This window comes from Diabrotica virgifera, chromosome 6, assembly GCF_917563875.1.
Source record: "Diabrotica virgifera virgifera chromosome 6, PGI_DIABVI_V3a".
Classification (NCBI taxonomy): domain Eukaryota; kingdom Metazoa; phylum Arthropoda; class Insecta; order Coleoptera; family Chrysomelidae; genus Diabrotica; species Diabrotica virgifera.
In genome coordinates, this window is record NC_065448.1 from 5,079,717 (window position 1) to 5,104,045 (window position 24,329).

The 24,329-nt window shown below is 32.3% G+C and overlaps 2 protein-coding genes across 4 annotated transcripts in view; one reads left to right on the forward strand and one right to left on the reverse strand.

Moving 5' to 3' along the window:
- Positions 1-163: 163 nt before the first annotated feature.
- LOC114327070 (growth hormone-inducible transmembrane protein) lies at positions 164-13,577 on the forward strand. Of its 2 annotated transcripts, XM_050654250.1 has the most exons (7): positions 164-497; positions 557-774; positions 5,727-5,838; positions 6,139-6,280; positions 7,495-7,710; positions 10,234-10,499; positions 13,256-13,577. In XM_050654250.1, exons 2-7 carry the CDS (start codon positions 588-590, stop codon positions 13,338-13,340), a joined length of 1,008 nt encoding a protein of 335 aa, XP_050510207.1. In that variant the 5' UTR covers positions 164-497; positions 557-587; the 3' UTR covers positions 13,341-13,577. The 2 variants fall into 2 exon arrangements, with proteins under 2 accessions (XP_050510207.1, XP_050510206.1); XM_050654249.1 differs by having other exon boundaries at positions 452-774.
- LOC114327075 (uncharacterized) overlaps positions 13,492-24,329 on the reverse strand; it is a 681,522-nt gene continuing 670,684 nt past the window's right edge. For both annotated transcript variants that reach the window (XM_050654246.1, XM_050654247.1), the window contains one exon: positions 13,492-24,197. In XM_050654246.1, the coding sequence (XP_050510203.1) occupies positions 24,044-24,197 (154 nt within the window). In that variant the 3' untranslated portion in view covers positions 13,492-24,043. The remainder of the gene's footprint in view (positions 24,198-24,329) is intronic.

The window sequence follows — 24,329 nt, forward strand, 5'->3', positions numbered from 1 at the left end:
GAAAACTTTTTTTTAATAGATCTGTCATCACAAGATAAATTTCAGTGCAGGGTTACCATGTCTAGGGATTTTCCCCGAATCTAGGGATTTTTTGAAGCTTTTGGAGCGCTGGAGGGATTTTTTTTGAAATCTAGGGATTTATTAAACTGTGCTGGCGCCATTTTTTGTTGTTATTAAATATCTTTTTGTTCAAATATTATTATTATTGTCATTATTTATTGTTCCCTGACATAAATATTCCTAAGTAAACATTAAAACATTACCTAATCAATGATTAAAGTGGATTAAACATAGTGTTTAATAGGTTATAAATTAAATTGACAGCTGTCATCTGTCAATTTCTTCTTTTTTAGGTCAAATTAATACGATTTAGGGATTTCTAGGGGAAATTGAAGCTCCCGTCTAGGGATATTCTGAAATTTCATCTGGCAACCCTGTTTCAGTGTAAGTCAACGTCTATTGAACACTTTACAGTTTCGATTCTACAATACTCAAAGGTACTTAATTGCTTTCAAAATATTGCATCATTATTAACCTAAAATTTTATAATATTCAGTTGAAGATATCATTGGATTTTTTATTGGAAAATGGCTTTGATGTTAGCTTCTAGAGTGTGTAGGGCATCTACCCTATCGAAGACGACTGTTTTTGTTAAACAGCCCAATACGATCACCGTTTACCGAGCTTTTAGCGAAGGCAAAGATGCAGCTGCAAGAACAGCTAGAAGGCAAGTTGGAATTAAAGAGAAACTCATGCAACCTGCAGGAGATACAGGTAAGATGTTTACTGTTTTTTAGGCTGTCCTATATTTTTCATGCAGTTACTCTAGACTCTAGACTGTATAGTTCATATAATTAGACCAATACTTTGACCAACAAAGCACTGGCGGATCCAGGGGAGGGCGATCGGCCCCCCTCTAAACCAAGTTATATGATAAGATTATAAAAACATTCATTTATTCAATGATTTTTCATAGAAATTTAGCCAATCAGCCCCCCCTCTCGACAATGCTGGATCTTGCTGGATCCGCCACTGCAACAAAGATAGACATATACCTCGTCCAATTTACTTACCGTTGCACGTCATCCGTGCCATAGCCTGTGACACGATACCAACACTAAATATTTAGGCGGTGGGTGTGTTTATTTTTAGAATCAAAATGATTCTAAATGGGAACACACCTACCGCCTAGATATTTCGTGTTGGTATCGTGTCACAGGCTATGGCACGGATGACGTGCAACGGTAAGTAAATTGGACGAGGTATATAGAAGTATTCCTCACTGTCAGTTTTCAGCAAAGCAAGTCAGGAACAGTTGAGGAACCACCACTACAGAGTGCTCACACGACCTTCAGTGTGAGTTACACTTTTAGGATATACAGATATTTCTTGTGTTACCATATTGTCTTAAATGTTGTTTTCTTATGTGGCATTTCCATTTGTTTTATTATATATCTCTCTCCTTTGGAACTATAGCCCTAATCGAACCCTGGCATCCCCCAGCATCTGCTTCCAAGTATGCCTTTCCTTAATATCATTGTAGCATAGGTTCTCACTTCATCTATACACCCCCTTTCTTGGTCTTCCTTCCTGGACAATGTCCCACCGCTTAGTTTTACTAAGCATTTTACTGTTCTGCATACTAGGTGTTCTGTTATTATCCATTCTTATAAGGTGACCTGTCCATCACAATTTTTGTATTTTTGCATAATTTGCTATGGAGGGTTCTTTGTATAGCCTTATTCTCCACATAGCATTGTCACAGATGGGTCCCAATATCTTTTTTTCAAGTAGGTATTAATATCTTTCTTTCAAGTATTAAGAGTAAACAGTAGCAATCAACACGTAGCAACAAAATATATCTTTGGGAGATAGTATCATAAACTTTGGCAACAGTGGTAATCTGTGACATTATCTAAGATTAATATTTTGACAATATCATAGTCGCGCTAAATGGAAGTAATAGAAAACGATTTTATTATTAATAAATAGATATTTATAAAAATAAACCAAAATGGGTGAACATTTTATGTTAAGATAGGTATTTAGAAAGGTATTTGCATGAAATATCTAATAATAAAACAATAATAAATAATCATTTTTTGTTGTGAAGCGAAACAAATTTCGATTTTCGCATAATTTTGGCACGGTTTTTAATGGACTTTTTCTTGGAAGGTTTCACTTTATTTTTCGTTTGATTTACTTCTTCCATTTTGTTAAACTATTGATAATAATTTTAGAATAAAAAATCCTCCTAAAACTTTATATACTCGCATTAGAATTTGAAATATTTTTACGTAAAATATACTTACCTACCTACATATAACTAAAACTCACAATTAACAACAATCTATTCTTTCAAAGAGGCCAACAACTTATACAACAACAACAAATACAGTGGAACTTGCTTATAGCATCATTGAAGGGTCAAGTAAAAAAATGACGCTATATCAGAGTGACGCTATACAAGAGGTAGAAAAAAAAATGAGATTTTACTGAGGCAAAATTTTATTCAGCATTATTGCTGCATTTAGGATAAAAAAAAAATAAGAAATAAAACCTATTATGTATATAAAACTTACATTTTATGAAAAAGTTCTCTAATGCTGAAAAAAGTCAATTATTTTCTTCTGCACTACCCTTTCCGAAAAATAAAGTTTGCAAACCGGAAACCCATTGCACTTTATCCTTCAAAACATGAAAAAAATGACAACCGTCTTTAAAATTTTATGACGCTATAGACGAGGGTTACCTTATTTTTAGCCGATAAAACCGGGTTTTTAATAATGTTATTGAATAGGTTTTGTCTGGACCTATTAAAAATTGACATTACAACCGAGATGACGTAACTACCGAGGCCGTAATATCCAAGTTCCACTGTATATAGTAAATTAACTATCAATAAACACTATTTTCCTATGAAACAACAAAAACGAATTCTTAAATTAACACACTACTGCACTGAACAGATATCGATAAAGATGACAGAACAGATTAGAGAAAATCTGACACAGGTTTGTCAAAATGACAGTGATAATTTCTCTATGTTGCCTAATTAGTTATTTAGTTATAATAATATGTTCGATTTCTTGTTAGAAATAAAAAAAATTAGTACAGTAGAGCATTGATTATCCAAATGTCGATCAACCGAACGACTGGTTATCCGAACTCCTGACTCCCGCGCTCCGCACTTGAATACCCAGCAAGCGTTAGTAACTAAGCTTAAAATATCTTTAATTTTCTTCAATATTGTATCCAAAAACATGTTGTTGCAAAGACTAGACTTTTTTGTTTACTTGCTATTAGTCATTATCAAGATATAAATAAATATGTAGGTATATAAATATGGCTTTTATTTACTTGTGGATAAATATGTATGAATATATCAATATAGTTCGATTATCCGAACAATACGGTTTTCCGAACACCCCTGTCCCCCAATTAGTTCGGATAATCGACGCTCTACTGTAGTTCCAAGATTACACAAAATCTAGGCATGGGATAAAAAAGTTTATTTGAAGAAAGTTTATTTTTTTTTCTTCTTAATGGCGGTACAGGCTCCTTTTTTCAATATTTTATTTAGTTATAGAGTAATTTCCACGTACTAACATATTTCTGAAATTGGGCTCTGTACCGCCATTCTTTATTATATTACGAATATGTGTGCCAAATATCTCGACAAAATATTCAAAATTAGAGCCGCAATTTTGGAATGCGTTTGTTGCTACCTGTTAATCGCTACTGTAGTCTCTTAATAAGGTTTATTGTCTTTTCTGATATGAACCAGGTTTCTACACTATATGTTGCTATCTGTTGTATGATGGTTTTCTATATTTTGAACTTTACATCCCTGTGGATATCTTTGGATCCAAACACCTGCGACACAGAAGTATGCTTTGTTAGCATTATCCTTTAGCACAGCGGTTCTCAATCTTTTTGTGTCATGTACCACCAAATACTTTTTATTATTTTTGGTACCACCTAACTGAAATACATATCTAACTGGGTGATCTAATTAACTATAGCAGTGGTGCTGATTTTGGCTGGTTTTGCGTTTTGTGTACCACCTCAAAAAATGAAATGTATCACCAGTGGTACATGTACCACAGATTGAGAACCGCTGCTTTAGCATATTTCCTTCTCGCTACCATCCTCAGTTGTCTGCATGCCTAGATTTATGTTTTCATCATCATCATCATTGGCTCTACAACCCATGGTGGGTCTTGGCCTGTTCCAGAATCATCTTCTATTGAAATAGAAGATGAGAATGGGAGATGAATGGAGAGAATGGAAAATGTAAGTAAAAGAACAGATCACAAAACATGCTGCTAAATAAAGTAATACAAGAAAGACTGGTATTCCTTTTCCCCCTTTATCATGATCATGAGCATATAGCTTCAGTGAAAACGCGCCATGGGGTTCTATTTTGCGCTAGGACCTTCACCTCATTCCAAGACTTTCCTTGACTTCTTATTTCGTCCATGATGGATTTTCTCCAAGTTTGTGCTGGGCGATCTTTTTTCTTTTTCCTTGGGTATTCCACTCTAGGGCAGTTTTTGCAATACTGGAACTATCTTTTCGGAATGTGTGACCTATCCACTCCCACTTTCTGGACTTTATTTCATTTTCTACCCTCTTTTGTTGGGTCAGGTGTAGCAGATCTTCGTTTCTGATGGTGTTTGGCCAAAAAATACGGACAATTATTTATAGACATTTGTTAACAAAGACCTGCAATTTGTCTGTAAGGGAACTGTCACTTTCTAGGTTTCACATCCATAGAGTAGAACAGACAACATTTGACTGGAATATTCGGATCTTTGTCCTTGTAGTACATTCCCCAGACCTCCAAACAGGGTTAAGCATGCTGAATGCTTGTTGAGCTTTTCGTATCCTCATACGAATATCGTCTTCTGTACCTCCGCTTTCTGTTATGACACTTCCAAGATACGTAATATTTGCTACATTTTTAATCTGCATGTTCTCGATATTAAATAGCGTGTTGTTCCTTGCATTTATTCTCATGGATTTGGTTTTAATAATTTTAATTTTTAAACCTATTTTATTGGCCTCAGTGGATAGTGTTTCCAATTGGTCGGCCACATCCTGGAACCTTTGTCCTAACAGGCAGATATCGTCGGCGTATTCTAGATCACTTAGGCGTGTGGTTAACGTCTATTGTATCCCTTTTATGATAAATCTATATATTTATTATCTGTTATTTTCCAGTTGTCGGAGAAAAAAATGCCACCAACGAACCTCTAAAAATCATACTAACAAGCTGAATTTTGGTGAAAATGTCAGTTTTGTTGAACCCCAAAAAAAATTACTTTCTACCACCTATAGATCATATTATTGTATACTAGGGTGGAATGGATTTAGGTTACCATTGATATGGAAAATTTTTTACAAATTAACTAGTTTTATTGAATATTGACCCAAATATCTATTATTCCCTTATTTATGCCCCTCTGTCTTTTTGCTAAAGGAGTGGTTAAATTAATTATATGAGACATAATCTAGTGTCACCAGTTTGTATCAAATTCGATGTTTTTTTAAAATTTAAGATAAAAATCTGTGGCTAACGGGCCTGCATCCAAGCCATCTTTTCACACACACACACACACATAATATGTTTTTCTCCATTCAGAACTGTTATTATTAATGATTACATGATGATGTTATTATTAATGGTCTTATTATTGATGATTACATAATATTTGTTATAGCTTTCAGAATGGGTAGAGGCGCCCTAGCAGGAGCATCTGCACTTGGAATTGGAGCTTTGGCCTTTTATGGTCTTGGATTAAGCAGCGAAGCTAGTGCACTTGAGAAACAACAGTAAGGAATTACTACACTTATTATGTATAGTCCTTTTTGTGTTATTTGCTTTGATATTTAATGAAAGGAAAATGTCAGAACTATTGGCTCTGTGCTTGACTATGGTGGGGATATCGTGAAACGTATTATGACAATATTGGAGCTATCTTTGTAATGTCATCGTCATTGTTTGTATAACAAATTTTATCAAAAATGGGAAATAAATGTTGCCTATTTATTATATGCTTAACATCAAATTGTGAGATCCAAAAATGTCATGCATGGAGCGAATAGAGATATTAAAATTATTTAATTTTCTAGTTTGTGGCCCCAGTATGTGAAAGACAGAATAAAAACAACCTACATGTACTTCGGAAGCTCGATTGCTATCACCGCTGCAAGTGCTCTAGCAGCAGTCCGTTCTCCTGCTATAATGCGCCTAGTTATGGCAAATGGATTCATGGTAAGACTGATTTTTTTTTATATTTGCATTAATGCGTCTATTTGCAACTCTCTCTTTCTCTATTGCCTTTCCTCCGTATGGCTCTCTTGCATTTCTTAGCCAAAAGTAAAAGATGGTTGATTGGCTTGATCAGCGCATCCTCTTGTGCTTTTCTGGTTATATTATTTCGGTCATTTCTTAGAGTATGTCCAATCCATTTCCTTCTTTTAATCGTGACTGTTATTTTCTCTTGCTTTGTTCTTCTTTATAGTTCTGCGGTGGTAATTTTATCAGGCTACTGTATTTTCAGGATTTTTCTCAACGATTTATTTATAAAGGTTTGTAATTTTTTAGTAGTTGACTCTTAATACAGCTGTTAAATATTTTGATTTTGAACAATTCTGTTATATCACGTGTGTTCCAGACTTTCTTTAAATGAGTTATATGCATGTTGTGCCTTTTCTATTTTTTTTTACATCTGATCTACTACCACCTTTTTTTTTCCATGATTGATCCGAGATATGTAAAGTTATCTACCTCCTCTATTATTTGTCTTCCATTTATTTCAATTTTCGAAGGTTCTTCGAATAATCACAAATGATCCATGGTATGTTGTACATAATATTATTAGACGCGACCTAGAAATTGCAACACCAAAAGAAGAAATTACTAACTTCGCACAGAAATACGAAGACAGACTGACACAACATCCGAATGTATTAGACAGAAACCTGATGAGACAACCAGTCAGACGAAGACGAAATACACCTAGTGATTTACCATCGCGATTTTAGTTATATGTGCCGTAATTCCCAGAGACAAACAATTTTATATCTATGTAAAGTATTTGTAAAGAAAATGATTAATAAATCATTTTCTCCAAGTCACCTACACTAGTAAGTGGTCACAACATTTACTCATTGTAACTTGTTTTGCAGATTGTAAATAAATTGGAGGTTAAATAAAAAAAAATTATTTCAATTTTAGTTTCTTGGTTGCAGTTTTTCAAGAATTTTGTTTTTTTTTTCTATTTATCTTCAGGCCCATTACATTGGAGTATCTTTAAAGCTTGTCGATCTTCTTTTGCATATGGCTGCTATGTTCGGTTAGGAGACAAATTTCGTCTGCCAACTCGCAAGTCCTCCAACTGGTCATGAAAATTTCCCCTAATTCCTGATTTTATCTATTTGCAACTACTTGCAGTTATTGACACATGTACCTTTCGAATGTTTCAGGGCTTCGCCATCAGCTTAGCTGCTATCATGGGGACTGGTATTCTTTGCCAAAGTATTCCATATTCAGAAGGCTTTGGAAGCAAACAACTGGCTTGGATGCTCCACGCTGGAACCATGGGTGCTATGATAGCTCCTCTGTGTTTCCTAGGAGGACCTCTTTTGATCAGAGCTGCATGGTATACAGCTGGAGTGGTCGGTGGACTCAGTACAATTGCAGTAAGTTTTTTAAAGTTATTAATTATAATTATTTAGTCAGAAGAAAGGTGAACCTGGTCCAAATTGTTCGCAACATTGGAAGCAGCAGCAAATATAATGGGGTTACAAGTTAATACTAGTAAAACTAAGTATATGAAGTCCACAAAAATTGCAAAAAAGTAGAAAAACCCGAAGATGTAAAGGTTGGAACAAATACTTTCGAAGAAGTATGAGAGTTCATATATCTAGGCTCACAGATCAATCAAAGTAATACAGTAACTGCAGAAATAATAGATGTATATATATCTAGCAAATAGAGCATATTATGGATTAATAAAATCAAACATAGTCAAAAAAAGAACGAAAATATTTATATATTTAGAACTCTTATCAAGCCCATTCTCATTTACGTGTCAGAAACATGTACAATGGCAGAAAGTGATTAAGAACACATGTTTTGAACTTAAAATCCTCAGACATATTTATAAAGACGTGCAGGATAACGGATTATGGCGTAGGCATTATAATTTTTTAGCTTTACCACTCTTATATCGAACCTAGTATTGGTAGGTCCATAAAAATAAACAAATTGTAGTGGTTAGACCACTTACACAGAATGAACGAGATGAAGTCGTCGAAACACATTTATAACCAAAGACCGGATGGAGTGAGGATAAGAGGCAGGACCAGAGCACGATTTAAGAACCAGGTGGAAGACAACTTACGAGTGTTAAGAGAGCTATTCCAGGTCAAATCAACACACTTTGAATTAATTTTTTTCCTGACCTATTTAGATTTTGTTAAAATTTAGAGTATTCATAGTGGATGATTAGGCGAAGAAAAATACAAAATTTTAGATTTTTATCTCAAGCCGTTTCCAAAATATGGTTATGTTAAGTTTTCCAAAAAGATCCAAAACACCGCGACAATACTTTATTGGAATGGTTGTAGAAGCTGACCCGATTGAGCTAGAATGCTGGGAGAGGTGTCATTTTGCAGCATTTTTAAAGCTCTTTACAGTGATGTATACAGCATGATGCTACGATAAACAAGTTTTTCTCAAACAAACAAAAAAATATTTTGATTAAGTTTTTTTCCAAAAAGTACATAATTTAAAATTTTCATAATATTCCTACAAATACATAGTACTGTTGTTAATAACATAACAATTTAATCATGGGATGGCGATGGCTTCAACATAAAAAAAATAAATTTCACACATACAGTATGGCGCAAATGAAAGGAATAAATTCGTAATGTCGCAAGTTGGCAACTTTAAGGAAAAATCCCGAAACAGATCGATTTTTATTTTTAAATTGTAATTTTTTGGCATATGTATCATACTAGTGACGTCATCCATCTGGGCGTGATGACGTAATCGATGATTTTTTAAATGAGACTATTATAGGTCGTGTGTTAGCTCATTTGAAAGGTTATTCAATTCTCTATTCAGTAATATAAAAAATAATATAATTATTTATACAGTGTGGCAAAACCTTTTTTAATTAAATTAATTGACAAAAAAAGAAGAATGTATGTAATTTATTTAATTTTAAATATATTTTACTGTTGCCCGAAACAGATAAATTACATTAATTCTTCTTTTTTGTCAATTACTTTAATTAAAAACCTTCTTTTTGCTACCCTGTATAAATATTTATGTTATTGTTTATATTACTGAACAGAGAATTAAATAACCTTTCAAATGAGCTAACACACGACCTATAGTCTCATTTAAAAAATCATCGATTACGTCATCACGCCCAGATGGATGACTTTACTAGTATGATACATATGCCAAAAATATACAATTTAAAAATAAAAATCAACCTGTTTCGGAATTTTTACAAAGTTGCCAACTTATGACATTATGAATTTATTCCTTTCATTTGCACCATACTGTATGTGTGAAAGTTATTTTTTTATGTTGAACCCATCACCATTCCATGATAAAATTTTTATCTGTTATTAACAACAGTACTATGTATTTGTAGAAATATGAAAATTTTAAATTATGTACTTTTTGGAAAAAAACTTATCAAAATATATTTTTTTTGTTTGAGAAAAACTTGTTTATCGTAGCATCATGCTGTATATATCACTGTAAGGAGCTTTAAAAATGCTGCAAAATGACACCTCTCCCAGAATTCTAGCTCAATTAGGTCAGCTTCTACAACCATTCCAATAAAGTATGATCAGGGTGTTTTGGACCTTTTTGGAAAACTTTACATAACCATATTTTGGAAACGGCTTGAAATAAAAATTTAAAAGTTTGTATTTTTGTTTCTCTTATTAGCCACTGTGAGTATTCCAAATTATAACCAAATCTGAAGAGGGGGCGGAAATTAGGTGTGTTGAATTAATATGGAATGATCCAAGAGATGAAATTGGAAAAACAAGGCGAAGGATAGGAAGGAATGGAAGCTCATCCTAGAACAGATTAAGACCCATTATGGATTATAGAGCCAATGATGATGATTTTTAATTTATAGTAGTTTTTTAAATCAAAATTTAAAATATGTAAATGGCAATTTTTGCTTTTAGGTTTGTGCTCCAAGTGAAAAATTCCTCTACATGGGCGGTCCTTTAGCTATGGGTTTAGGTGTGGTGTTTGTGTCATCAATTGGTTCTGTATTTCTCCCTCCAACTACAGCACTGGGTGCTGGCTTGTACTCAATCAGTTTGTATGGTGGTTTGATACTGTTTTCTGGCTTCTTGCTGTATGACACTCAGAGGATAATTGCACAAGCTGAGAGATATCCTGCCAATCCCGATGCACTTGGAATCAGGCCTTATGATCCTATCAATGCGTGAGTATTATTGATTTTAATATTGATTAAAAATAGTAGAGACAAAGAACACTGCAATATAAGATTTGGCACAAAACTATCTGAATCATTAGCCAATGATATTAATCATTGGCTGTTTGGCTGCCAACATAATGATGGTGCAATTTGATGCACAGTCACAAGCATGGCGCAAAATACTTCTGTATCCAATTTAATTACATTTGTATTTGACATAACATTTGTAGGTCTTATTATTTATGTGTCTTGACCCTACTAAAACTTTAGTCATATTGGGTCATCCTAACATACTTCAAATTGATATTATCATTGTCATCCATCAGCTCGGCTAAGTAGCAAATGGCTTGACCTAACTGATGGGTCCCTGCAAAAAACAATATATCAATTTATAATCTGGGCTAATGAGCAAAATTCATGGAAAAGTTATTTACCAGCAATTTTATTGCTGGAATGGAATTATAAGATCCTATATATTAATAATATAGGTATGCAAAGTCCGCAGATAGTGTGCTACTTTTTTTATAAACAAAATGGCGCCGACAAATCGTATTTTTTTCAATTATTGCTCTATAACTCCGAAGATTTTAGCTTTACACCCAAAACACTCAAATAAAAATTCACCCCAATTTAATTCTACATGGTGGCAAGTTTTTCCCGATTTGCTCCGACGAAAATTTTCCTCGGAAAATGTGGGTTTTCCCAACAAAATCTCGAATTTTCAAATACATTTTTTGGGCCAGTAATTATTTATCAATAATTATATAGCTTGGTGAAATAAAAGCTTTCTTGGTATAGATTATAAATTCAGAAGCCGGTGAAAATGAAACGAATATTTTAGCAACAATTCAATTGTTAATTAACAATTTACAGTCTCAATAACAACCAAAATAATCATGAGACTATGATCAAACTTAGAAAGATTATAAAGGTGTGATGCCTATTTAATATTTTGTCGACAAAATATAAATTTTTTCATTTTTTTGCATAATCTTTAATGTTTAAAAAAATTGTTATAAACAAATTAACATTTCCCAGAAATTGTTTATTATATTCTAATTTTAAAAAATACTTAAAATGCGTATTTCATAGGTCTTGAAAATGAATGCTTTAAAAAATTTTTACAACCATTTGCAAAAAAGTTATGAAACAGAAAAGTAAATATACGATTTCTCCATTGTTTATAATTTGTTTTAATTGTTTCAAAGCTTAAATGTGAGTCTATGGTACAAACTAATTACTCACAAAGAATGTCAAAAATTAGTGCAATGGTTGTATTTGAATCAAAGATTAAAAATACTTTTTTTTGTAATTTTTAGCGCAAAAGTAGGCCTGATACAGAGTCGGAGCTAAAATGTTCACTCGAAGCGACTGACACGCAGCATACAATATTTTTGCGCGGCCGGTCGTCTCTCCGAGTGAAAATTTTAGCTACAGTACTGTATTAGTCTACTTTCACGCGTGTAAATTACAAAAAAATATATTTATAATCTTTAATTAAAATATTACCATTAAACTGATAATCGATATTTTTTTGTAAATAATTAGCTTGTACTTTAAACTCACTTCTACGCTTTGAAAGAATTAAAAAAAATTATTAACACCGTAGTAATCGTATGTTTACTTTGCTGTTTCATAACTTTTTTGCAAATGGTTGAAAAAAAGTTTTAAAGCATTTATTTTCGAGATATTTGAAATGCGCATTTTAGCTATTTTTTAAAATTATAATATAATAAAAACTTTCTGAGAAACGTTAATTTGTTTATAACTATTTTTTTTAACATTTAAAGATTTTGCAAAAAAATAATATTTTGTCGACAAAATGTTAAATAGGCACCTCATCTTTATAAGATTTCAAAGTTTGATTAGTGTATCATTGATTGTGACCGTAAATTATTAATTAACAATTGAATTGTTGCTAAAATATTAGTTTAATTTTCACCAGCTTTTGGAATTATAATCTAAACCAAGAAGGCTTTTAAGTCACCAAATTATTTAATTATTGGTAGATAATTACTTATCTAAAACTTTCTTTGAAAATTAAAGATTTTGTTGGGAAAACCCGCATTTTCCGAGGTAAATTTTCGTCGGAGCAGATCGGGAAAAACACGTCTCTATGCAGAATTTAATCACGGTGAATTTTTATTTTGGTGTTTTTGTTGTAAAGTTAAAATCTTCGGAGTTATAGAGCAATAATTGAAAAAAAAACACGATTTTCGGGCGCCATTTTGTTTATAAAAAAAGTAGCATACTATCTGCGGACTTTGCATACCTATATTATTAATTTATACAATCATAAGATTCGATTTCAGCAATAAAATTGGTGGTAAATAACTTTTCCCAAAAAATGGCCTATTCTCCGATAATCAGCCCAGACTATTAAGTCATCTCGGGAAAATCGTCAATTTCTAGAGCAGTTAGTTTTACCACAGAAGTGGCTACCTGGACCATCTAGTTGACTCGGATTCTATTTCTTGTTTAATTGCTGGTGAATGAGCTTGCGTTTTTTGCTAAGAATGCTGTGAATTGCCTTGACAACCCATCTCAGTTTTGTGAGCAAGCCATTAAGTAGGTCAAGGCATTTCCTACTTAGCTGAGCTGATGGATAACAATGATATCAATTTGAAGTATATTACGATGAAACCCAATATCATTAAAGTTTCAATTAGGTCAAGACACATAAATAGTAAGACCTACAAAATGTTATGTTGAATTTTAATTTTGCTGTAAAAAAAAGTTGTAACTCTTTTTTTCTTTTGTAGCTCTATTGGAATATATTTGGATACTCTGAACATCTTCATCAGGATAGCGACTATCTTAGCTGGAGGTGGCCAAAAAAGAAAGTAGACAACTAATTTTTGTTATTTCATCAATGATTCGACTGTACTTTTTTACTATTTAACAAATAAATCATTCTGGAGCTGTGACTATGTCCACTGTTGTACATACTTGTAGATTTAAGCGTATTTATAGGGTACTTCTAGAATAAAACTATATATTTAATATTACTTTTATTTAAGCTTTTGTATTCACAATTATCGAATTTGTTTTTGTTTATAATTACAATAGATAACATTTGTTCAACACTAGTAGTTTTTTTTAAGAGAAAATGTTGAGTAAGTATTTCTTTGGGTATGTGTGCAGTCTTAACAAAAAAATAATGATAGTGATGATGAGGTCTCAAAAAACTTTACGATAAGTTTGTTCAAAATGGATTTGTGAATGGTGTTTCAGTTCTGTGGTCTTTTTAATCAGACAGGGATGTCAAATTGGGCTTGTATTAATTTTTATTAAAGCCTCTATAAAGAAATATGCATTCAATTCTTAGATCTTCTAAACTCAAATGAATAGGTGGTTTTCAGGATACTCCAAGGGATTTTTTAACCCCAGGCGATCAAAATAAAAAAAAATAGATCAATGATTCACATACAGCTTTGATAATGTATCTTTGCTCAAAGACGTAGCTGCAAGAAGTGGAACTTTTAAAGATATTCCAGAAAAGCAAACAGACAAAGAGTATTGAAGGACTATATGAGAAATAAATGATTTTAAATAAAAATAGATCAAAGAATGGCAAAAAACAAGTAAGATGTATGAAATCAAAGAAAAAACAAGCGTTTTTTAACTGTAGTGAGTCTTGTAATGGTAGAATGCCTATAAACATCTTAAAGTTTATTGAAACCGTGAAGGAAATACCTGGTAAGTATGGCACAGTGGTAATGAATTGTTGAAAATCAAATTTTAATACAATAAAAACAATTACAGTGTATTTTTCACCACATATACCATTCTGCAGACAAGATTTTGCCTAGAGTATGTATTTCCGTCGATATAAGAACTATAAAAATGATCATTTTCCCATGTATATCTCTATAAGAATGTGTCCTGCTCGTTTTGCCAGTTTAAGAATAATAGTCCAAGAGGCAGCGCTGAAAAATCTCTTTGAATTTACTAAAGCTAGATTTTTCACAGTTGATTACTGTGATTGTGTAGAGAAACATACTGCGGTTGGTCAAGCGAAACGTAGAACGGGGGTTACTGAGAGGGTATCAAAGTTGCTTTCCTACGAAGGTACTTAAATCCATTTACTAATGCTGAAAATCAGTACACACATTCTAAATTGAATATAAATAAAAGTTATTATAGTCGGTCAGCTGTATGACGGGACAGAGCCGGTCGGTCGGCCCCAATGAATGTACAGGGTCATTCACTATATTTTGACCCCCTTGTAAACTGCTTTATTTACAGAATTAGAAAAAAATGTAAAATACAAAAGTTATTCGATTTTTAAATGATTTTTTGACATATATATCGTATTAGTGACGACATCCATTTGGGCGTGATGACGTAATCGACTATTTTTTTAAATGGGAATAGGGTCGAGTGCTAGCTCATTTGAAAGGTTATTCAATTCCCTATTGAGTAATATAAACATTAACATGATTAATTATACAGGGTGTCCAAAAATTTTTTTTAAATTAAATTAATTGTTCAATTAATAATTCAAAAATTTTTTTGGACACCCTGTATAAATAATGATCTTAATGTTTATAGTACTGTATAGAGAATTGAATAACCTTTCAAATGAGCTAGCACACGACCCCCATTCTCATTTAAAAAAATAGGCGATTACGTCATCACGCCCAGATGGATGACGTCACTAGTACGATATATATGTAAAAAAATCATAATTAAAAAATCGAATACCTTTTGTATATTACATTTCTTCTAATTCTGTAAATAAAGCAGTTTACAAGGGAGTCAAAATATAGTGAATAACCCTGTACGTTCGTTGGGGCCGACCGACCGACTCTGTCCCGTCATACAGCTGACCGACTATAATAACTCTTATTTATATTCAATTTAGAATGTGTGTACTGATTTTCAGCATTAGTAAATGGATTTAATTACCTTCGTAGGAAAGCAACTTTGATACCCTCTCAGTAACCCCTGTTCTACGTTTCGCTGGACCGACCGCAGTATGTTTCTCTACATAATCACAATAATCAACTGTAAACAATCTAGCTTTAGTAAATTCAAAGAGATTTTTCAGCGCTGCCTCTCCGTCTATAAGCACTGAAGTTAACATTGAACATTTGTATTGTCCTTTTCATGATCATTTTTCAGTGCGTAACAAATGATAGGAAAAAGGGTAAGTCCGTGATAATACACATTTATGACATTTATTCTAACATGACATTTTAGTTAAATCTGACAGTTGTCACATTTTATTTTCAATTTGGAATAAAAACAAATCAAATGTGTTTCTTGCATTTATAAAATGGTATTTTCTTTGATTTGTATAGTCTTATAAATTATACAGATTATATTTGTGATATTATTATCTAATTAAAAAAAAATATTTTTTTATTACGGCACCATCTATTGACAACTAGAATAATCACCGAACTAGAAATAATTACCAAAGTAATCACCGACGTGCCTTTTTTCTGTCATATACAATTTAATACGTTAGAAAGAAATCGAAAAACTGTGACGCACTGAAAGATGATCATGAGAAAAAGAGTATCATTGCTATCACCAGCGTATAACCTTGACAGTCGGGATGAGCAGAATGAACATTAGGACTTTCTGATTTTTAATGAAAAAATGGTCTATTTTCAGCCGATGAGGCATTTCCTTTACTTTTCTTTGGTTAAATGTCATTTGAATAAAAATATCTTCTTATTCTGCGTCCATGAACTTTATTTAACTAATAACCGGCAATATAACGCAAAAGATGGAAAACATTAAGTTGTGAGATAAAAAGAGAAAACTAGTCGAGGTGGGAAATTTATCGATAGAAACCTATAAATTCACATTATAATAATTGATTCTCACCTTTAGACGTATCAGAGGAGTATGTCAACTAAAACTGTCACTGTCACAGTGGTAGTTGCTAAACTCGTGCGATACGTCTAAAGGTGGGAAACAGTAAATATAATGTAAATTTATAGGTTTCTATAGCTAAATTCCCCACCTCTACCACCAGTTTCATCTCTTTATCTCACCCCTTTATATGTTTTACGTCTTTTAAGTTATTTCGCCGGTTATTAGCGCACTCATTACTGTAAATAAATTATTTATACGTATTTCCTAGGAACACATTCAAATGACATGTAACATTGTACAAAACAATATTAACACTGCGTCCTTTAAATTTGACCTGAAATAACAAATCTACCTCTAATTCGCATGGCAAGAATATAGCATTTAGGTATGATCGATGAAAAAAATATATATTTAACTATGAAGAACTAGTTTTTTTTTTTCGAAAAAAGTTACTTCATCTCAAGCTAACAGTACATCGTAAAGAGGGTTACATAAAACCTACTCTATTTAAGTATTTTTTGTTTGTATTTACAGTTAAAGCATCAGTCATTGTATATTACAGAATTTAGTGGAGTGATAAGTAGAGATAATTGGACAATGGGTCAAAATGGCAACTAGAATCTCTGTATATGTTACAGTTCAAGTTGATTCTCAGTTATAGTATTTTTACTACAAAAACGTTATTACGTAGGTCAAAATTTTTGACGTAAGAGAACTGTCAAAACATTAGAATGTGACTTTCATTATTGTCATGTTTATTATAAACATGGCAATAATGAAAAGTCACATTCTAATGTTTTGACAGTTCTCTTACGTCAAAAATTTTGACCAACGTAATAACGTTTTTGTAGTAAAAATACTATAGAGTTGACTATTCCTAGTTCGAGTTAACTACAACTAAAACGAGCAGTAAGAGTTGATTTGAAAAATTTAATTAAACTTTTACTAGTTTTAGGGCCGGTTGTTCGAACGCTAATCAACAATGATCACTATCAAATATTTAATAACTGTCACCAAAACTGTCAATGTCAACTTTTATTTAGTTGCTGAAAACATAATTGATTAAAATTATGAGATTAGTTAATCAATTAACATAACAATTATTAACATAATTGATTAAGTAATTACATATTATGTTTTCAGCAACCCAAACAAAGTTGACATTGACAGTTGGTTACAGTAATTAAATATTTGATAATGATCATTGTTGATTAGCGTTCGAACAACCGGCCCTAAGGGCCAGTTGTTCGAACGCTAATCAAAAGTGATCATTATCAAATTATAATTGATTAAGCGTACTTCTGACAGATGTCACATTTTGAGGTTGTGTTGACTGATTTATTTTATTATTTTGGTTTTAATCTAAAATAAACCATAATTAAACTCTTTCTGATGTTAATTTCTTGTTTTCACTTACAAATCAATAATAATAATAAGCAATTTTTAATAATTTAACAGCTGCGGCTATATTTTAATTACTGCTTTACCTACAATCAATGAATGATTTTACATGTATTTTTGATGTCTCGATTTGATTCCCATCAAGAAAATTGATTACAATAAACTGATTGATTATAATCAACTTCTTATTAGCGTTCGAACAACCGGCCCTGAGTTGACTATTCGTGGATCGATTCAGTAAATGTAGATTATACAAGTATGTATAATCTCATGTGCTTTTTTGATGAGTGTGCGTCTCTTTATTTTAACCGTTTCAACTACTTATCACGATTTGAACATATCAAGTAACATTTGATTTCTAGAATCGGTTGTTTGTGTGAATCAACTCTTACTAAATGGCATTGGGAAGAGAAGAGTATACTTTTTCTAGTTGGAGTCTACTTTTACTAGTAAATGTTAAATAAAAATCTTCCATTTTATATTTATAATCAACTTTTACTAAAACCAGCCGTTTGAGTTGACACGAACTAGGAATAGTCAACACCAACTGGGTAACAAACTTGAACTGTAACATAAATACCCAAAACTGAGTGTATATCCAAAGAATATCTTAAAAAAATTTTAAACAGCCAAAGAGCACATTTTTGTTCGTTTATTGTATGTGTTATATGCCAATCGTAATTTAAAACACTTCATTCGTTATTCATCAATATTGCCAATCACCTGCCACCATTAATCTCTTTCTAAATCAAAACAATAGTATTATGTGTACGGCTTTTGATGCAACGAAGATATTTCATAATTCAACGTAGAACTTGGCTTCTGAATAGAATAAACTTTCATATAAAGAAGTAAAATTCATACAAAATGGCAGTTAAAACGAATTAGAAACATACATTCATTAGATAAGTTGATTGAAGTGTCATCTGTCACTAACATACTGCATGTATCATTTACCTTTTATCTACTATCCGTCAGTTATTTCTGCGTAGTACACATCTTGGCTTAATCGCTGCACAAATTTTTGTTTGTTTTGTTTTTCAAATTAGATCTAAACTCGCATACACATACTACCTGTAACATCCAGTTAGAGGGAGGTCCCATACCGACATCAAAGCAATACAGGAAGGGAAAAATAAGGCGCCTAGACCAGATCAAATCACTGCTGACCTACTTAAACTTTTGGACGAGGAAAACAGATACACTTTTCGAAATATCAGATACGTTGACGATATGGCCGTTCTTGCAGAAAATTTACAAGATCTCCGGGCATTAGTTATCAGTCGAGCAAGTTATCGAAGAGGCCTTAAAATTTACATTTCAAAGACAAAGTGGATGGCAGTTGGAAAAATTAATATATAAAGGTCTGCTTTCTCTTAATGAAGAGGAGATAGGACATGTTGCACAGTAAGGGAAAAAACCCTGACTGTAGAATACAATATGTATCTAAAAATGTATATAATTTAAGTAATTAGGTTGTTACAAAAAAATGTTTAATACGCAAACAAAACGAAGGTTGATTGACGGAGTTTGTTTGTGTAACCTCGCAGAGACTCGCGTATCGTTTACTTTCAAAGTCCGAATTATAAGAAGATATAAATAGCCCACAAAGGGATTAATATTCACATTATAGTATTGTTATTATTCATAGTAAGATTAAGATCGTTACTATGCTAGTTAGCAGTCATGCGAGAAAGGTGTCCTGAAGGACTACCCCGCGAAACAACATCTTAGTAACCTTATGTTGATGGATGTTGTTTCGCGGGGTAGTCCTTCAGGACACCCTTCTCGCATGACTGCTAAATAGAATAGTAACAATCTTAATCTTAATATGAATAATAACAATACTATAATGTCAATATTAATCCCTCTGTGGGCTATTTATACCTTCTTATAATTCGGATTTTGAAAGTAAACGATACGTGAGTCTCTGCGAGGTTACGCAAACAAACTCCGTCAATCAACCTTCGTTTTGTTTGTGTATGTAGAAACAACATTTTTTGTAACAACCTAATTACTTAAATTATATACATTTTTTAGATACATATTATATTATACAGTAAGGGTTTTTTCCCTTACTGTACAGTGCAAACCATTTTAAATACTTTAGCAGCCGGTTAAATGTAAATTATGACTTTGATGAAGAGATAATAACCAGGATCGAAATTTCATGTAAGACTTTTATGACCCGGAAATAAGTTTTATGTAATAGAAACCTCTCGATGCATATTTGCAACAAGGTTCTGAAATGTTATGTGTGCTCTATCCTATTTTACCGACTCATTTGATGGAATAATGCTATTTTACTATTAAATAAAAACCTTGGACCATTGAATTTTTCATTCATTATCGTACGCACTAGAACATACGTCATCTGTCACCTGTCAATTGTCATACAAACACTTAACCAAAACCGGATGCATTCGTATACCATATAGGTTTCTTCTTATACTATTATTCAATCTGTTTAAACACCCATTTTGACCCATTGTTTACAATGAAAAACATAACTGATTCATGCAAAACTTGATATTGTCTAACATCTTACGGTTACTAGATATATTAATGAAAAGCGCGAGGAATGAAAATTTTTGCATGATGTTCTTTAGATAGTTTTTTATAATGTTTAAATAAACAATTATTATATCTATATTTTTACTAAGTCAACTATGTAAGTTTCAAAACTGGTTAAATACACAAGACAACAAGCTGTCATTTGTCTAGTGTAGACAAATGACAGATGAAGTTCTTGTGACAAATAAAAATGCAGATATATGGCGAGTATACACTGAAATATGTGCCTTACTCGTTATTATGGCGCTTAAAACTGATGACATGCGTTCAACAGTCAACTTTTATGTATTTAGTATAAACAAATGACACATGAAAGTCCTGGTAACAGATTATACAATAATTTTATGGGCATAGTACAGTAAAACCTTGCCGTTTATTAATATTTCTTCAAGATTCTCTTTTATTTATAGTTTTTTCGAAACTTAAGCGCTAGACTGATCATTTTCTGCCCCCAATTTGTTTAAAAATTACATAGTTGCGCAAAATGGATGATTATATGTACAGATACAGTAGTAACTTCAATTTGATCTATGAACTAATCAAGTAAAATATCAATTTGATATGTGAAAGTACAAAAAATAAATAAACTACCGACTAAAATTAATATCACCTATGTTCCATAAGAATTCATAACGAACTATACTAACACACAATACGATACATACATTTTCTTTAATATACAACATTTTTTATGTAAATACGTCAATTGGTAAAACAGGTTTTTAACTTGTTAAATGAATGGTCTAATAGGGGCAAGGTTTGTTGAGTTTTGACATCACAAATTCATGTAAAGTCAAATATTGTGATAAAAATTTGTTCCAACAAGTATATCAGAAGTGAAAAACTTACAGAAAATAATAATGTATGTAAATATTATACATGCCCTTTTACATACAATGTTCTTGTTCTATTACAATTTACGCCATTTTTACTTTTATGAATATAACAACGTTAATAAATTCATTTTTCATAATAAATGTGATGTCTGATAAGAAATCGAAAAACGTACAAAACTAGATCCAAACGAAGCTACCTGTCAGCTGTCATTATTTTGTCTCTGTCAAGGTATATTAGTGGATAAAGGTGTCAAAGATTCAAATGATGAGTCATCATACTGTCGAAAGTCTTCGACCAACTCTTGAAACGCTTTTTGAAAAGCGGCGTATGTTTAGTAACGAGCCTATTATCTTGGAAAATAACTTAATACCAAATTAATTTTAGATTTAGACTAAAACATGGTACAATCGAGCAAATACATAGTAGTAGAGTAGTCAGAACAGTTAGAGATGCTCTTGAAAACAAGTCCTACAGTACAGCTGCCTTCCTCGACGTCTGGCAGGCAATTGACAAGGTCTGGCATGATGGTCTAAATTCCAAAATCAAGTCACAGCTATCTCATCCTATAGCCAAAATTTTACAGTCACATATAACAGAAACATCCTTTTAGTTAATCATCCGATCACGGTAGGAGTGCCTCAAGATAGTGTACTGGTCCAACCCTATGTACAGGATTATCAGCATCCAAAATAAGAGCAAGACATATTCATTTAATTTTTAAATGTCTTACAAAGCAAACATTACGTTTGTTTTTAAATAATTAGGTGACACCGATTACTCAATACAAGTGCACTAGTTTTCAATAACGCTTTGTCAGCTATTCAATATTATTCATAATTCACGACCAGGTCGTGTCAGCATTAAAAATAACAACACTTTTCAAGTTTATTTAGAGATACAGCAAAGCATCGCGTATCATTCTTTTATCAATTATCATTCGTGATTCAGATACATTATTAGACAGTTAGACCTCAAACACACCAACTAGTTACTGTGGTATTTAGAGTTGGTAAATAAATAAGTATTCAGCAAATAGTGTCTACTTCATCAACCCCTATCATAGGAGGTAACTACCCCCCACTAGCATAGGACGTTCCTGAGGATGGAGTACCACCATACCTATATTTGCTGTACGCAGCTGACATCCGCACCCTAAATAATACTACGATTGCTACGTATGCAGATGATGCATAATATTATAATTATCCAAAGAAAATAGCTTAAAATAATCCATTTTTTAAGGTCTGACTCCATGGAATCAAGAAAATACAAAACGCGTTTTGTTAATTTATTCAAAATTTTGAAAATCCGACATCTTTATTCAGTCACGTCTTCAAATATCGAATTTGTCAATCTTTTTGCAGCCTACTTTATTTTCTGTGAGTATTCCCATAGCTAGGGCTATTCATCACAGCCATTTTTCTCGTAGAATTGACATATGACGTACAATATACATACGTCAAACGCCTTTGGTATATGTATTGTATATACCAATGACGTATGACGTATATAAATTGTACGTCATATGTCAATTGTACGGGATAAATGGCTGCGATGAATAACCCTATATAAAATCCTATGTAATCGTATTGTGTTTTGTTTCAATGAATAAATTAAATAGTGACTACTCAACCTACAAAAGTATTTATTTAACAACTATGACAATTATATTAAAAACTGCCTAACTTCATTTTGAAACTGATGGCACTCAACAGTCATCATAAAACTTCTTTCTACACATTATTATCGGACTAACTCTCTACGGTTTTGTGTATACCGTCCAATCAGACACTTAATATAAAACATTAGGTGTTGATTTCATATTTGAAAATTGCTTTTTTGGAGAAGAGGTTTTTGTCGCTTGAAATACCAGTTAGACATACATTATTATAACCTTATTGCTCATTCAAACAGCTGGTTAAGTTACTTTATAAATTTATTGTGCTTATTTAACACAAAAATAAGCTTAAAAACGCAAATTATGATCAATAATGTTTTAGGGATCTTCTTAACAATACGCAACCCATCATGACGCATCAAATGGTAGGCAACCCAATGGACAGCCTAAGTCTGACGTCACAAATGTCACAAAATTGGGAGGAGCTTATATTGACTCCAAACAATTTTGTTTGTAACGTTAAATTGTCATAAGGAATTTTTCATTTATGTGCTTTGTGTGGCAAAATAAGACTTCATTTAGGTATTTCGTTAAAGAAACGTGTTAATTAACGAGATTTTTATTCGTTTTTGCTCAGGTGGTTTTTATTCCTTAGTGGTTGAAAATAAACATAACCTCAAAACTGTTTACGTTCCTATCATTGCATTAAATTAACTCACCTGGGCAAAAACGAATAAAAATCTCTTAACTGACACGTTTGTTTAACTAAATACCTAAATGAAAAGTCTTATTTTGTCACACAAACCACGTAAACAATAAATGAAAAATTCCTTATGAGTGTTTAACCATATAAACAAAATTGTTTAGAGTCAAATATAAGCTCCTCCCAATTTTGTGACGTTAAGACTTAGGATGTCCATATACACCAAGCAATAAAGTGACAATAAATACAAATTCTGTTATTATTATGATTAAAAATTGTTGTATAAAAACAAATATGTAATACTTTTTGTTGAATTAGAAATAAAAACATTTGAAAACAATGACAAAAACCTCTTAGTGTGGGTGTTAGTATACCAACAATAATTTCCCTCCAACCATCACCAAACAATTAAATGAACAACCTAAAGTAAGATTGAGCATTCTTCCTAAACATTGAGTATCTGACTCAGTATCTCACCCTAACCAAAACCCACATCTGGTCAAAAAATCCGATATTCTGTCCCTGGACATACCTTTCTGCAGATATTTACACAATTTTGGAAGGATTTTGAACCATAGAGATCGGTTATTTCTTGACTAAACTTGCTATCCTATGTAGATGTGGTTTCACGCTGCTGTTGAGAGCTTGGAGGGGAGATGATGGAGCTGGAGATGGGGGTGTGTTGTTGTTTTTGGTGGGCGGTAGGTTTTGTTCTTTCAAAACTTGTTCTTTGGCTCCCCTAAAAACATAAATGCTTTAACACCTGTTAAAATGAGCAATTTGTATACAGGGTGTCCCCGAAAATAGTGCGTTCTTTAAGGTATGGATATAATACACAATTTAGAACAAAAAAGTCCAAAAGTAACATTTT